Source organism: Drosophila innubila, assembly GCF_004354385.1.
Source record: "Drosophila innubila isolate TH190305 chromosome 2L unlocalized genomic scaffold, UK_Dinn_1.0 4_B_2L, whole genome shotgun sequence".
NCBI classification, from domain to species: domain Eukaryota; kingdom Metazoa; phylum Arthropoda; class Insecta; order Diptera; family Drosophilidae; genus Drosophila; species Drosophila innubila.
Window position 1 is genome coordinate 22,965,200 of NW_022995372.1, and position 17,953 is coordinate 22,983,152.

The following is a 17,953-nucleotide window of genomic DNA, read 5'->3' on the forward strand; positions in this document are numbered from 1 at the left end:
GATGGAGAAGGACTTGGTATTGAGCACAAAGACTCCGGCGACGCCTATAAAATTTAATTGAGAGTCAAGCGAAGCAAAAAACTGAGTGAAAATAAAAATAAACTGGCACACGCTAGACAACTTCCGCACGCACACACACAAATACAGGGATAGATAGAGAGGGATATATTTAAGGATAGAAAGAGAGAGAAGGAGAGAGGGTATGAAAGAACAAAAGCTGAACAAAGAAACTGACACTTAGATAGATCGGCACACAGTTTATTGCACAACGAAGGAGCACTTGGTTGGCGCGTTTTTCGCCTTATTAATAAAACAAATACAGGAATAAACTAGTCGGAAAGGCTTTAGTCGAGATACCGACCATAGAATACCCGTTACTTATTTCAATATATATAAAAAAAACTTTTTAGATAATAAAAACTACTGCATACTTTTGGGTGCTTGTACTGCTTAAATTGTTAATGACTTTGGTTAGCTATTACTACCGTTTTACTTGTCTAACCTTGCTGCTATAAAGTGAGATAATATATAATATTAACAGATAAGGTGGATGTGGTGGTTTTCGCGATTTACCGGGGCGGAAGGAGGCGTGTCATAAATGTAAAACAGTCTTGACCTGCTCCAACGCCATTGGAATCTGCGTGCCAAATTTGGTTGCTCTACTTCTTATAGTCTCTGAGATCTGAGATAAATCGACTCGGCTGTTAATGCTGATCAAGAATATATATACTTTATAGGGTCGGAGATGCCTCCTTCTTCTTGTTTCATACATTCCAACGAACACAATATACCCTTATACTAATTTTTTAAGTAACTGGCATAAAAAGAAAATGGCAAATGGCAAAGAACGGAAAAGAATGAAAAAGAAAAGAGAAAATGGAAAATATTTAGCCACGGAATTTTCATATAAGCCGCATTTTCAATAACAAACGACGCCAGCGGCAAATGTGGCAAAGGAAACTTGTGCAAAGTTGTTGCTTTCCGCAAGTCTTTGGCTCTGCCACAAGTTTGTTTCAGCTGTTTACTCTTGCCACACATACACACCTACAGCAAGTCATAGCCCCTACTTCCCAATACCTATTCCCTCCTCACTCTCCTCACCACCTTATTATTCTTGTTTTGCCCAGCTCTTATTTCTTGCGCGTTTTATTTTCATTGAACATTTCATTGACACTTTGACAGCAACATTGACATTTGCGTGACTCGAGTGATTAGAATATGCGCCACAAAGTAGGCAACCAACAAAGTTGGCACTTGCCATCCGCCTAAGCTACCCCCTCCTTTATCGCCATCCCCCCTTCAGGCAACCATCCTCATGAAACTCAATCTTCTGCGCATATAATTCCTGGCTTGCTTTTTTTCTTCAGCTTTCCTGCTTTACCTCTCTCTCTCCATCAACAGTTTAAAGTAAATCGCTTGTGTTAACCAATCGCTTTTTCATTAATTTCGCCATCTTTTGAATGAATTTTAAGTGCCGTTATAAATGTTAAAATATCGAAATTTTTAATTTATGTTTAATTTTATTTCATTAAACACGGTAATATACATTGTTCACTATTTGTAATTGAATGTTATAATTATATTTACCGACACAAAAATAAAATCACAATTATAAATGATGGCGAAAAGAACTAGTTAATTTTGTATAATTTATTCTTTCTTCTAAGCCGAATAAACCAGAACGGCTTTAATTTAAATGTATTTCAACAACGATAGCTTGACAAAAAAGGTCTTAAACTAAGCGGTATACAAATCAAGATATTTTCTCTTTCATTAAAATTTTTTTGTTATCGAAGCAATTTTAAAAAATATTTTTATTTTTAAATTTGTACCTTAAAAATTCTAAAAAATATATAATTTAGATTTTAGGAACCATGATTATTTTTTCTGAGGTAATTTAATACAAAAGTAGTACAATTTCTATTGAGCTGTCATTTCTCCAAGAACTATTTTAAATTGTGTTTTTCTCTCTTAAATCCAATTGATTTCAAATTGGACTCAAACTAACACAGCTCCCTCAAAGAGGGGTCGATGATGTTCGGCGAAAATGCCAGGGAAACAAAACGTGGAACCCCTTAAAATGTCTCATTGTTTGTACAAGTATAGGAAAATTTATTAGCTATATATTAAACTGAAGCTATTGGGGAAGCTGAAGCAGCTGCTCGACTGGCGAACTGAATGCTTGCCGTGAAATTTATTTGGCTTGTAATGCGATTCAATTGCTTGTCGCTTGGATAATGCAGGCGTATCGTTTACCCCGTCCAAGATAAACGAGTTAAGCTTAAAACGCTTGATGTGCCAATTTTCATAGTTGACTCTTTGTGTGGTATATACACAAACACACAAACACACACACTCACATTCCAACTATAGACAAGACGCTTGATTTAGTGTTTTATTGTTTATTGCTTCAAGTTGCTGACTGTTGGGACTCCAATACTCAACTTGAGCTCAAGTAGCAATGACAGTTGTTAGTTCTTGCTATTGTTGTTATTTTTGTTGCTGTTGTTGTGGCTGAAGCTGATGCTGCTGTTGTCCATTGAGTGGCAGAAGTTTTTGCATTTGCTGCACTTTATGCGACTGCTGCTCATTTTTATTATTTGGCTGCAGCCATGACAAAGTTTTGTTAAGCCAACTTTTGCACTTTACTCAGTTGAAGTGCAGCTTTGCTCTGACGTCTGCCAAAGTTTCCCAGTAATTCCACAACAATAAAATATATATAAAAATCAGTAAAAAGTAATGAAAAAAAAAGAAACGAACGAGCGGCACAAATAATAAAGCAGATTTACCTTAAATGATTCAATTTGCTACACACAACAAAGCGGAATTCAATTAGCGATAATTGAATTTTACGCTGTCGCAAAGGATAAGCATCACAAACATCGCAAGCATCACAAACTCGGCAAAATACTCGGTAGCCAACTCAAAATAATTCAATAAAATGCAATAAATTAAATAATATTTTATAGGTAGCCATCAGGTGAGTGAATGATAAATTTATCTGCCAAACAAAACTTATGCTCTTCACTTTACAAAAATACGCAATAAATTATTTAACTACATTAAACAATAGCTTACACCGGATTGCTGGAGAATATCCGGGAATAATTGGTCAAAGAATTCAATTGTAAATACGCACATATTTTTTATTTAATTTAAACTCACTATTGTCTTAATTTCTCTACAAAGAAGAAACTTGATTTTTGAAATTATTTTCTAAATGTGCTCACTGAAATCTAAAATTTAAATTGACCTAGCAAACTAAATGTAATAATAGAATTAAAAACCATATAACTTAATAATTGCATTAATATAAATGAAAACTTTCTTTTTGTAAGCCAAAAGACGAAATTAAATCATCATTTAAAAAAAAGTCAACATAGACTGTTAAAATATTTATCTTTGACAAATTTGTAACGAGAATTATATTTATCATTTGAGTGTTTTTCAGGAGTTCTCAGCTATCAATTGTCAGCTGATGGAAGAAATGAGACAAGCAACAATAATGGCAGAGAAAGAGGTGAAATCATTTTGCATACAGCCAATGACACCAAACTAACTGTCTGACTGATTTATTCTTCGATTGTCTTGTTGATTTGTTGTTGGTCTCTATCTGTGCATTTTTATAAAGACAATATGGGCATTTAATTGAACGAGTGAGCACTTTATTAAGATGTCACTCAACGTGTTTTGTTGGGGATGTTGCCGACATGGTGATGCAAATTCGTTATCGTTATGTCAATGTTCGACAGCCGGTTTCACTTTCACGATTGCTCCCCATACTTTTATCCATTCTCCATTGCATTTCACACAATAGCTTAATCGTATGCATACATATTTAATAATTTGTTTCTTGCAGCTCTTGTTGTTGCTCTGTTATGACAAAATTAGACCCACATAAGGCCAGCCCGACGGCTAGAGAACAAAAGAGAAAAAAAAACAACACTATGGAAAAAAGAGTTAACTAGAAACTACACTATACAACACAATACAACATAAAACAGGGAGCTGAACTCGTACTCGTATATCATTTGAGCCATTTTCTCTGACCCGTTGCTAGGTTTGGGTTTGGCTTGGCTAACAAGAAACACAACACAGTCAAACACTGGCAAAAAGTTTGAAATGAAAAAGCAGTCAGCATATGAAATGAGTTTATTACTCAAAATGTGAACATACACACACACACACACACACATAGACCTCGCACATACACATATAATAATGTGTATGTAGGAAACTGCGAATCGCTTTAAGTGGCGTGCAGCGACGCTAACGGGAACGGATGACGTCCTAGTTGGTTGGCTGCTTGGTTGGTTTTGTTGGTTGGATGACTAGTTGGCTGGTTGGCTGGTTGGCTGGTTGGCTTAAAGGGAAGGGGGCGCCTGTTGACGACACGCAGTCAAATAGTTGCACTTATTTATAAATATTTAAAGTATCCAAAATTGTGCTGTGCTTAATCAAATTGCATGTAAATCTCTGTGTATGCGAGTCTGTGTGTGTGCGTGTGCTATGATGTATGCAAAATGGCGGAAACACTTATGCAACGTCATCATCAAAATGGAGTGAAAAGGAAATGCGACAAAATGACACTGTGTTAATTGAGCGCGACGAGACAACAACAACAACAACAACAACTTGAACGACATTGACAGCAGCAGCAACAACAACAACGACAAACAGGAATAACAACGAGTCGGATATGCTTTTGCTTTAGCCACGGAAATTAGTTTATAGATAGATCGCATAGATACGTATTTAGTCGGCATCCAAATTGTGAATTGAAGATGCGAACGGGCATTGCATATGCAAATTGTTTGTCGTCCTGAGTACCTCAAATTGCTTTTGCTACCTTGCGAATGTTGCCCCGAACTCGTAAGCCCGCTAGCTGGCCGAGAGTCCATCAAACAGTTTGCAGGTGTGAAATTTGATTAAGAAAGAAGCACTAAATACTTCAAGACTCCTCATTTTTAAACCCTGTGCCCATTAGAAACGGCAAAAAAGGCAGAAGGAGGCATAGCAAATCCGTCTGTCTGTTCTTCACTCCGTCTGTTAAATATTATAAGAGCTAGAGACTTTAAACTTTATATGTAGGCTCCTGGATAATTTACCTAATCTGGTTAATATTATTTAGATAACACTAAAACAATATATATTTATAGAAATATTTTTTTTAATTAAAGCAAATCTTCTGAAGTACTCGGAGACTGAATATAAAGACCCCTCAATTTAGTTCAATTTTTATTTAATCACTTATTTATTAATTTACATTTGCCTTAAGTTTATTGTATCAAAATTAAAATTAAAATTTACAAATCTTTCAGAGTATTTTTCTTTAATACCATTTTCATAATAGTATTTAGTAGTATTTATATAAACCCTAATTTATAAAATAATTTATCTGATAATATGTTGACTGCTAAATTTACATAATTTTTATATGTTAAGAAATGTATTAAACTACCCTCGGTTGTGGTACACAGAGCACATTACCTTTAGCCCTTAGTTTTAGTTTTAGCTAAGGCATTTTTTTGCAGCGACCTCTTCCACTTGGCCAAGCTAACACATTTCACATAGCACAGAGCACACAGAGAGAGGAACTAGGGAGTGAAAAAAGGAAAAAGGGGGGCTGAGTGAGAGCTGCCTTTGGGCGTGAATGTCTGGCCGCTTGGCTGATGTGGCAGGTCGTTGGCTGCATTAGCTGCTGCAAGAGGCTCAAGTGCAAAATCGAATTTACTCGCAGCTAAAGGCATTTCGTCTTAGCAGCCAAACTAAAGTACAACCAAAGCTCTCATATCCAACCAACTGAGAGGAGTTTCTCCTCTTCCTCATGCTCTTCCTTTTCACCTTTTTAAACCACTTTCGTTGCCTCTTTCAAGCGTTGCGACGAAGGCGATAAGCGCTTGCAACATGCGTGCCAAACACACCTGAATGCTCAAATGTTGATAAAAAAAGTGAAAAAGAAATGAGGTGAGAAGAGAGACGGCAAAAAAGGGGTTAAGGTGCAGGCAGCATCAGCACCTTTGCCATTAACCCTAACCCTACCTGCTGTGGCTGTGGTACGGTCGGGGTTACATGCCACCGTTTCACCATGGTGCTAATAAAACTCCAAGTTAGTCACTTAATAGCTTTTAAATAATATGATATGACTTTTTTATGGACCATTTCTATGCTATATGTTTTTTAAGTAAGTCATATTATATATTTGAATATCAAACAAAATCACATTAAGAGTCGGACGTGTCATTATATAGTGATTAAAAATAAATATTAGATTAGGGGAGTTGCACCACACTTGTTGTATTATTTTATATTTACAATTACTGAATAGAAACCGTTCGTTTTCTCTGGCGAATGATTGCTTCGAAATTTTTGAAATCACTTTTTATTTTAATTTTATTAATCACAAAAAAATCGACTAATTTGTTAATTATCAAAATTTATAAATATTGCGCTGGCTTAAAATTTTTCTATCTGCTAGGAAATGTGTTTGGCACCACTGTGCTTTGTCGGCATAGCTTCTTTGCTATTAGTTTTGGCCGCTTCTTGTTTCTGCTGCTTTTGTTGTTGTTTTTGTTGTTTTTCTCGATTATGTTGTAGTTGCTGTTGCTGTTGTTGTTTAAGTGCAACATGAATTGTGCATACCAAGAAGAAGTCCACGTCCAGCTTCAGTCCTTGGTTGCTACTCATCTGCATGTAGCTGCCACTAAGGTGGCTAGCCAGCCTCCATCTCTTTCTCTCCCTTTCTCTCTTCTGCCACTGTTTGTGTAGCTGTCGTTAATGCTGGCCACAAACTAATACACTGACAGTGTGCTTCCACCTGTGCAGGCATGTGTGTGTTCTGGTGTGTGTGCTCAATGTGTGTGTGCGTATATGTGTGCGTGCAGTTGACTATGTATCCATTGTTTGTTGTTCTTGTTTTGGCCCCTTACTAAGATATATGGCAGCTGCCAAAAGATGCAAAACATGACTTTTCTATATGCGAGCAGGCAGAGCATTTCCCGCTGTGTGGTTACCGGAGAACATGCCACAAAATGCAAGGCTAGAGAGAAACAGAGAGAGAAATAAATATAGGGAAAGAGTCAGGGTTATAGTGCAGAAGAAGAAAGTCTGTTAGCAATGGCCATGACAGCTTTTGCTATCGTTGTTATTATGTATTTAGTAGAGTGGCACTTATTATGATATTGGGCTAAGAATGGGCAGGAAATTGCAGTTCTCCATGTGGACATGAAGTCTTCTTTGCTTAGAAATAATATAAAGCCATGATACGAAAATGAATAGCAATTAGATAGAATAGGTAAGGATTATCACACATAGTGAGAGGAATAGCCATAGAAATGAGGAGTAAGTGGGAATAGAAATTTAAGAGACTTGATGAAATTTAAAAGAGATGAATAAGAGTTGGTTAGAATAGAAGTAAAGTGATTGGGACAGGTTAGCTTAGGACACGTTAATACAGAATATAGTTGCCATAAAATGTAAAGTACGCAGTTATGAAAACAGCTATGAAGTTTTAGTAGAAATAGATAAGAGCCCCACTGACAAGGTTTCGGAACTCAGGGATGACTCTTAACTGCGGCGAAAAAGTAGAATGGAACAAGAAAGCATATAATTTAATCGAAGAGAACTTATTTAAATTGATAAAGATAAGAAACTAGTAAATAATAAAATCAAACTTGTTTAAAGCAACAAATCTTTCTTATTATTTATGAAAGTGTTAAAGGAGTGACTATAACTTCTGCATCGATGATTGATAAGTCTCTTGATGCCTTCGGCGATATGGAACCTTTTTTTCTCGGCATTAACATCTCCTCGGCCACTTTTATACGATTGATCAGGTTTTTATAGTTATTTCGAAGTTTTTCAACTGATTTCTGCTTTGATCGCACTTCGTCTACTGTTTTGTCAAAGTCCAAGAGGAGGGGAGGATAATGAAGTAGACTGCCATCGGTTTTCATTTTGTATATCTCCCTAATGATAGCATTATGCTTAAGCTTTGCCTGATAGATCTGCTGTCGAAAGTGGGTCTTCCATTCCATGCAGCTGAGCAGCTTGACCTTCATGCGATTGTGTGTCCTGCGACACATTTCCTCCTTGCACTTTAGATGGGCCAAAGCATGGACATCATAATTGATTTTCATGTGAAGACGATTGAGTTCATCATTGCGTTCTATAAATACCATGACATTATCGTAAAAGACATTCATTTAAGTAACAAACCTTCAATTTTTAAGGAAAGCAATTCAGCATCTTCCTGCCGTGTGAGATATTCTCGCATTTTTAGACCGAAACCCAGTTCCTCCAACGCCTCCGATTTCTATATGTTGAGAAAATGTTGTACTCACATTACAGTAACTTTCTCAAAATAGGCACTTACATTGATCATATCGGCATATCGATGTTGAGCATAAATCAATTCTAGTCGCATATCGGAGACTTCATTATGAATCGCAGACATATTTGTTAGAGCATTATCTACCATATTTTCCAGATGACAGAAACTATCATTTTGGAGTAAAGTCTGTCTTACAGTTTGCTCAAACTCTTTTAGTTTCTCTTCTCTGTAAATCTGTTGATCCTGAAACTCTTTACGCAAATCTGCCATACGTCCTTGAATCATATTATTTGTCTTTTCCTCGATCTCGAGTTGCCTGTCATAATCAATTAAGGCACTCTTATATCGCTGATAGTTGATATCATCGAAATTCTTTGGTGTTTTGATAAAAACGAATCTTTTTTTTCGCATAAAATGTTCGGTTGTCATTCTTTCGAGCTTATTGCGAATTAAAGACTCATCATTCAGTTGATCCAATAACGATCTCAAAGTGTTCCACAATTTCTCTTTATCAAGTAATCGCAACAATCTCACAGACTCCTCTTCACATTTACTAACAACACGGCCGATCACATCATCAACAAATTGTACGCAAATAGCGTTAACTAATTTTCGCTGTTCCCGATCCTCGGTACCTAAGAAATCCACCAGACTGTTTCGAATCTCAACTTCCGTCATTTTTTCAACTATATCCTTGGAAAATGATTGAATTCTTTCATCGAGCGGTTGCAATGTGAAGAGTTCGACTTCAAGTGAAGGATAACTTGGCAAATTTAAGAGTGTATCATCACTTCCAAGTGTAATAGATCTGCTGCAAGAACTTGTTTCTGCAGAAGACGAATGATCTTCTTCCTCCATACCTTGAAGTTCGACTGTCTGTGTCTCAGGAACTTCATCAAATTGACTCATGGGGGCAACAAATATTCCCAGATCTTCATTCTCATCTGCATTTTCTATTTTTATTCTCTTTTGTTTTGTGGGCGAAAGCAAACTTGTTGCGGATAAATCATTAATATCTGGTAATTGCCTAAGGAGCTCCAACATCTTGTAGCGTACATTTATTTGCGCTTCCCCCTCATCCTCCATTTCGCCTACTTGTGAAGTCTCTGATATATCATCCGAGTGAAATATGTCATCCACTTTTATCATTTTTTCTACATGTCTTTTAGTACCTAAGGATTTCTTGGCTTTTCGCAATCCCATAGCTAAGTCGTCTATCTTTGATTCCTGAGATAATGTTACAGATAGGCGGGAAACACGTGATGATCTCATTAAGCTGCTCGATCGATTAATGCTCGAAGTTCTTGAATAGATACTGGCATCGCTGTATCTCTTATTTATCTTCGACAAGCTCATCCTCAAGCTTTGTCGCGAGACGGAGTCACTTTTTGGGCGCATTTTTTTTACTTTTTCCTTTTTTCTTGACAATGCGGAATATTTACTTCCTTTACTTGCCTTACTGGCTTTGCTGACTTTACTGATTGAACTCTTTAAGGATTGTACGTCTGCTTTCTTTGGACCAATTTTTTTCATTGAGTTTCCCGATGAAATCGATATATCCCTTAGGTTATTATCTTTAGTATCCAAAGTATCTGAATCCAACGAAACCGTTAACTCTGCTGTCTCTTCCCCACGTTTTTGTGATAAGTCTTTAGACGCTTTTTCGTCTGGTTCTTTATTAAACCGGTAACGTCTTTAAGCTGTGGCACCGATCCATAGTTTTCTTGTTCAGGATCATAAGCAGAAGCGTCGAAAATATCTTCATTGTCACTCATGTTTCAGCTATTCAATAATATAAATTAAAACAAAAAGAAGGAAAAAAAAAAACAAATGTGCTAACAACAAATCTAAAAGTGTAATGAATCGATCACGTGAAAATTGTATAGTAATTCAACAACTAACAAAAAACTTATTAAGATTTTTCTTTCAACAGGTTTTTAGTTTCAACTCATTGAGAACTACGACTTCTACCAATTGCATCTATATAAGATTATCGCATTGCCGTCGACAAGAACTTCTCAATTCATGTGAATCGAGTCTCTTCTAGAGTGAGGATGCAGTCAATTACCGCAACATGTCCCCGTATCCCACAATGACTCTTTTATTTTTATAACCGTTATCCAATTGGTGTAGGAGTTTTATAGCTTAGTGTTAATGCGTTTTGCTCTAAGTAGGCATTTGAAAAGATTTCATATCTTATTTAACTTGTATTTTTTTGTACACAACCCCAATTTCTATCTATTTGATTTAAACGAGATGTTGTAAAGATTAGACTGCTAGGTATCTCTAAGTCAAGCACACTCAACTTTTTTAGCCAACTGCCTGGTTGTCTGACTTCTTTGTCCCTGTTCGGTTGCTAGCACCTGCTCGGGCTGCAGTCCCAGCTTGGATACCTCTACCCGGTGCATTCTCCAGTGTCGTCTTCGAGCGCATATTCCCCTCTCCTTCTCCTTTGCCTATCCTGTTGTTGGTTAATATCATCACTCATGTATGCCGCATACTAAAGAGAATTTATCATGTCTGCTGCGGCAGCTACAAAAGCTAAAAAAAAAAAAGTAAAAACATACTCTCAAACGGGTTTTGGGGCTGCCATTGTCGCTCAAGTGTTTCGTTCTTCTTCCGCTAACAGGAGAGGAAATCTATCTATATACGAGTATAAAGCTGACTATGGCTGTGTACTTTTTGTTGGCTTCGTCTCACCTGGCAAAGCTGTGAATCCTCTTTCTGCTCCTCCTGCTGGTGCTGCATATTCGCAAATTCGTTTAAGTTCGGGCCTGGCCCCATCTGCTAAGTAGTTTTCGGGCTACCTGCATGCAGTTGAGCTCGTTACAGCTGCAGCGCATAGGGAATTTTACTCGTTTTATACTGTTTTCGTTCTACATCTTTCCATTTTCAGCCCAGATTTCAAGAGGGAATAAAGGCTTATAAGTTTGTGATAATGTGTGTAAGTGACAGAGTATCGTATCCCTAGAATTTTGTTTAAATGAAACAGTTTTATAATTTACCATATTTTCAATTGTTGACTCTTTATTTTCCTGCAAAAATTACTAAAATTTGAAGGAGGGAAGGGATGCTTTATTTATTTCTTTTACTTAACTATTCTTTGTGTTTTTTTTTTATATTTGCTTTTAATACATTATACTAGGACTGGGCCACTAAAAGTCGAGCACATCGACCCTGCTGAGCGGATTGTTGGCAAATTGCCTAAAACTTTCTTTATATTTGATGTAATGAATTCCTGACGTGCTGTCGTCGCTCTCGTTCACGTGAGAAATGTTTTCACTAATGCAGACTCTGTGTGCCTCATTTTACGAGTCTTGCCACAACCAGCTTCCTTTGCTCTCTCTCTCTCTCTCTCTCTCTCTACATTAAGCGAATCTATTGATGCAGCACCTGCATTGAAAGCAGCAGGAAAAAAAAACAAAAAATAGAAATCAACCTTAAAAGCAACGACCATACGTTGCGTATGCGTAATGTGTAACAGATATGTCTAATGTCCCGCTCTCCTTTTCTCTACACACACCCATGTGTGCGGGTGTGTGTGTGTGTGTGTGTGTGTTTGAGTTCCGTTTCCGCAATTAAAATGTTGATTACATGAAGTACGACTGCCGCTTGTTTGTTTGCCGCTGCTGTGGGCGCTACAAAGGAAAACGGAAATTATGTGTATGCGGGCTTTAGCGCTTAGCTGAGCTTCACCACCACTACCTCCACCACCACCAACAACAACCACAACATCAGCAGCACCAGCCAGTACAATAACTGTAACAATCGCAACAGTAGCTGCTACAACAACTGGCGCATAAATTGTGAGCCATTCACCCGTGCGATAAGATTTGCGAGCTTGCGTTTTATAACCAGAATTCCCGGACCTTGTCACAATTACGAGTAACTGAGCAATTAAACAAAGCGATAAACAATTTGAAAATTTTCGCACATGCACAATGAGAGAATTAAACAACATGTAACAAAAAAAACAAAGTCAAATATTTAGCATTTGTAATTACGTTACGTAAAATCATCTTGCTACCTCAAAGCTAATAACAAATTGCTAGTTAATAACATATTGTCAAGCCTTATATATAACTTTAAATATATTTTAATATTATTGTTGGTATCCCCTGGGTAATATAAATGCAAAATGTTTTTATATTCAAGAGAAATATGTGCTGCAATAATTCCCAATAATAAAGATCACTCAGCAGGAAAGGGCAAAGGTCACGTGGGTCTGAAATGAAAAAAAAATTAATTCTCTGTAAATTCAATGGCAGCGAGCCTTTGAGGCTGAATTGCCTGACAACTGGCATGAGTGGTAATTAAATCAATCATACGCCCTGTGGTGACTGCAAAACGCACAACACGCAGTATCAGCGATTGCGACAGCAGCCAATGGCATGGCAAGGCAACAAGAAGAAGAAGAAGCAGCGACAGAAGCAACAGTAGATGCCGCGCACTGTGGCAACAACAAGTTGGCTAAGGGCAAGGACCACACAGACACCTGCAAATGCTCACGCGTCGGCGCTTAGCATAAATGAATATTTATAATTCAGTATCTTGGAAGCGTTCCTACCCCAGCCCTTCCCCTTACCTCCGGGCCTTTCCTTTCACGGCTAAAGAACCTCAAAGTGCTTTTCAGAGTGCAAAAATATTTTTTTATGAATATTTATTTGCTGTTAAAATCGAAGTTATGCATTTGTTGCTGTTGCTCCCACATTCCTTAGCACTAACTGCCCTTTGACCCCACTCCTTTTTCCCTCCCGTTTTCCCATCACATATTTACAGTTCTCAAAGTTTTTGCCCTTTGCGCATTGTCTAAAAGGTGCGTAAGACAATTTAATTTATTTGACGCATTAAAGCAAAAATATTAATGCTATAAATCAATAAAAATCATGCCGTTGCGGCTGCAGACAGCGGAGGGTGGGTCAGGGGAGAGCAGAGTTGTGGTACACAACTTTCTTTTCTTCTCACGAAACATTTATTTTATTTTATTTGTTTTAAGTATTTGGCAGAAAAAAAGTTTGCAACAGCTTCTATTAATTTATGTGCCACTTTGAGAGCATTTGCCACGCCCCGACATCTACCGCCTTTCACACCCTTTTTGACATCCACATGGACCGAGGCGCATTTTTATGACATTTGCAAAGTTGGGACAAGTCAAAGTTCCTTTATGCTATGATCCTTTTGGCATTTACTTTTAATACTCTCTTACCTGATTGAAATTCCAAACTGGATCGAAATTCTAAATTTGACTAAAGCAGAGAACTTGTTATGATCTTTTTAAGAAATGAGCAAAGTGCCTTCAAAATGGTTTATATCATTACTACGTACTTATTAAAACAATCAATGGCTTATGAGGTTGATAAAACAATTTTTCGGTTATCACTAACTCCGAGTCAGAGTCACCAAATAATGATAAGATGATACCTAAGCAAGCAAATCGAGCAATCTCTGACAAAGCTATGCATGGTTTGGTAAAAAAAATTATATACTCGGAACTTAACCTCTTTAAATATTATAGTTATTATTAACTTTTACCTATTTCTTTTATATTTATTCATCTTCTTTAAATAAATCCCTAAATGATGTTGGATTCATTTGATGTAAAGAAATATTTTAGGTAACAAAATTTTTAAGTTCTTTTTTAACGTGACAACCTCACTTGCAGGCATTCAATCCCTTCCCATTCTTACCATTATGTGAGCACACAGACTTCTGCCAGTGGTCAGGACTATTAGCCAAGCATTCAAGGGACTTCCTCAGCTGCAGTGGCAGCAGAATGAAGTTAAATGCCATTGACTCACAGTTGTTGTTGCTCCTTCTGTCAGGATGCTATGGATACAGCAGCAATGGTCATCGTTTTTTCGATCTTTTTTTCTATTTTTCCAACACAATTTGCATATGTATGAGTCTGAGTTGGAGTTGGAGTAGGTAGAGTGTGTGTGCATGTCCTTTGACTCAAGGCGTCACTTTGGCAGACCCTCAAGTGCTGCATGTTGCATGCTTCAAATGAACGATAATAAATTCCACAAATGCAATTTATAAATTGCACAGTTAAGCACTTTCAAATGCCGGACTCTTAATTAACGCTCAATATATTAACATATTCAATTTATTTTATTTATTTAATTTTATTTAATTTTACTCATTTTATTTTGTCCGACATACTATTTAAATACTTATTAATTGCAAGCTATAGAAAATTTAATTACGGTACTTTTAACCAGTTTTGAACTTTTCACATTGTCATTTGGCGTGGCGTGGCACTTTTCCCTATTCGGTTTTCCAGAGTCGACAGAGTCGCCGCCGCGTGCATCCAATAGATAAAGTCATATATCATGCATTATATTTAATGCGGGCTGTAGTTGTAGTTGTCGTCATTTTTGTTGTTGTTGGTACAGTTACAGTTGGCTTTTCGGTTTGTTGGTTCATTAAATATTGTGATAATTTTGCATATTTATTTTCAAGTGGCTTTACCAGTGGCAGTAAAAAACAAATTTCATTAAATTTTCATATGCGAGTGTGAATTTTTCATGGCAGTCTGTTTTCCAGCCAGAAATTAATTGTGCGCTCTATAAGTAAACTCAAAAATCAACAAAATCCAAACATAAAAGTTTTTTCATTCTAGCAACTACTAAACAGTGCGTGTGATTGATATGACGGTAAAAGCGATTGACAATTGCTTAGAAATTTTACAGTTGACTATATCTACACGTTCTACTTTTAAAATATATATACCACATACACTTAAATGTACACAAGTACTTAGCTAATTAACATTTAAAGTGACAAGAAATTTGGAACTCTCATGTTAAAAATTAAATTAAAAAACTTCTTAAGAACTGTTAAACAAATATATATAATAGAGTGGGTTATTTATTAAAATCGTAATCTACGATTAACTCTAAAATGAATTGCCCAAGAATCCATGGGTCTAAAATCAACTTATTTACCTCTGACTCACCAAAAACAAAAAAGAATTAAAAACCTAAATAGAGGGCGATTTATGATGAATTTTAAGATGAGAATAAACTGGCGGTCTCTTTTCAATTGAATTTTAAAATTAATGCAAAATGAACTTTTTAATTGAATCTTCTAAAAAACTTGACAAAAGTGCTAATGCTTAAAATTCAATTAGAAAAAACTAGTTGAGACCGCCAACAAATTCGTATCTCTAATTTCATTATAATTCGACCTCTATCTGGGATCTATTTTTTACCCACATAAAAAACATGAATAACTTCTCTGTAAAAAGCTCGATATTGATTTTAGACTTATGGTTTCTTGGGCAATTCTCCTTAGAATTCATCGTAAATAAATTGACCACTCTAATATATATATATATATATATATATTTTTTTTTAAACGTTTGTTATTATTATTATGAGCACGCTACATGCTAATTAATGCATTTTCAGTGTCATTTCAAGAATAAACATAACAGGTAAGTTACAGATTTTTTAACATAGCAGGGTTCGAATCTAGTTATTTTTCTAATAAATTAATTATTTCTGTGACTAATGCAAAATTTTTTAGTTTTACTATACTAACATTAAGCATGTCAAATTAAATAAAATAAAATTTATATATTTAATAAATATAATTAACACTAACTAGACGGCTTACTGCAATTTGGTTTGAGCAAATACAATTTAAGGTTGAACAAACGCCAAGCAAATTGACCGCCATATAAAATCCCGCTATTTTAACATCAGCAAGGAGCTTTGCTGAGCTCTGTTAACTAACAGAACGGAACGCGGAACACGAAATGCATGCAAGTGGGTGGCAAATTGGGAGCATGAGAGCAAAAGAACGAGCGTCCGTGTGAAAACTTATTCTCAGCAGCCGAAACGTTTCACACTCTTCGCTGCAGCGCATTCTCAAGCCTGCGCTTTGGCAGCTATTGCAAGCTTGGTTCCAGTTATAGCCACTAGAGGGCGCGCAACAGCTCGTACAAGAAGGCTAAATTTTTTTTAGTTATGATTTGCACTTTGAAACGAACGCACGTCGTTTTTGTGTCGCGCACGGTTCTATTTTAAAACGGTTGATATTTGAACCAGAATCGAAACCGAAACCAAAAAACCAACGACTGTCAGTCCCATACACACACATACACACACCCACACATACTTATGGCTGAACAAGTGTTGTGTGCGGGCACTAAAAGTTATTTCGTGTTAGTTTTGTACGTACCATAACAAAAGAAAGAAAAGAAAAAAGAGAGCAAAAATAAAAGGAAAAAAAAAACAACAAAATCCTCGTGCAAGTTGTTTGTGCTTGAATAAATTGTTAAAAAAAAACACAATGTAAAAATAAAATATTTGTTTTAGCATAAAAATTTAAGCGCTTTGCGTGCTTCAAACATTTGTCAAGCATTTTGTATTATTGCTGTTGTTGTTCCAACTGTTGTTGCTGCTCTTGCTGTTGAGTTAGAAACTGTCGCTGCGGTTGCGGTTAATTAAAATAGAACCTGAAAGAAAGTGAAAGCAAAAAACAATGCGAGGGGCTTAATTTCATTTTATATTCACATTTTACATTCTTGTATATTATTGTTTTTATTTAGTTCATTTGGGCTTATTATAATTTTAATTATTGTTATGTCTCCGTCTCATAATTGCCGCGAATTTTTTTTCATATTTGTTTTGTCTTCTTAATTTCGTTTTGTTCTCTTTTTTTCTGTCTAATTTAACCTAATTAAGTTGCCGCCTGCCTCCTTTGATTCCCACTCACCAATCCCGTTCCCTTTCCCATTATTACAGTTGTGGTTTCAGTCTCCGATGCCTGTAAATAAATATTGTGCTGCATAATTTTAGGCGAGCACTCGAAACAATGAGGCCGCGTTTTTTGTCGCTGTTATTGTTGTTAGTGTTTTTGTAATAACATCACTTGTCTGCAGCCCTTTGTTGTTGTTATTGTTTGTTATTATTTCTGTCCACTACTCTTGTTGTTCTTGATTTTGCTTTATTATCTCTGCTCGACTTGTTAGCTGTCGTTTTGTCATTGTTGTTGTTCCCTTTGCCATTGTTGTGCAAACAAATTGACAACAAAAAAATCGCTTAAATTGCTTTTTTGTGTGCAAAATACGCGTAAAAAATTTGTCAAGATTTACATTTATTTATGTTTATGTAGTTCAATTGTTGTTTGTTGTAAACATTCAACAATGGCAATTGACTAACATAAATATTTAATGCTAACTAGATGGTAGGAGCACTGACCTATCCTAATAAAAACGTTTGGGTAACTATTTAAATTTAAGAAGAAGCCATTATTTTATGTCTACAGTTTTAACAGTTTGCTTATATAAAATGAATAGGCCTACATTTTCGCAGATGATTATTTTAAAAAATTATTATATAAATTAAAAAATGCTATTTCAAAAAATAAAATGTTAAAACTCTCCACATAATTGCATAAATAATGAAAATGGGTTTGTCTTTATGGTAAATGGAATATACCAGGTGTGTTTACAAATTTTTAACAGCGCTAAAGCAACCCAAAATTAATTGTTGGTGTTCCCGAAAAAAAGAAAACAGTGCTTTCAAATGTCTACAAGAATTTTGAGAGATTTGACAAAATTAAATATTTATTTAATTGAACTAAAATATCTTTAAAATTGATTTAAGAAAC

The 17,953-nt window shown here is 36.0% G+C and overlaps 1 protein-coding gene across 1 annotated transcript; it reads right to left on the minus strand.

Annotated features, from left to right (window-relative positions):
* Window positions 1–7,673: 7,673 nt before the first annotated feature.
* LOC117781231 (CAP-Gly domain-containing linker protein 1) lies at window positions 7,674–16,702 on the minus strand. The gene is made up of 6 exons (XM_034617985.1): window positions 16,690–16,702; window positions 16,520–16,602; window positions 14,020–14,158; window positions 8,375–10,005; window positions 8,218–8,314; window positions 7,674–8,167 (listed from the first exon to the last, which is right to left on the minus strand). The coding sequence occupies exons 1-6, from the start codon at window positions 16,700–16,702 to the stop codon at window positions 7,704–7,706; spliced, it is 2,427 nt and encodes an 808-aa protein (XP_034473876.1). The 3' UTR covers window positions 7,674–7,703.
* Window positions 16,703–17,953: the final 1,251 nt, after the last annotated feature.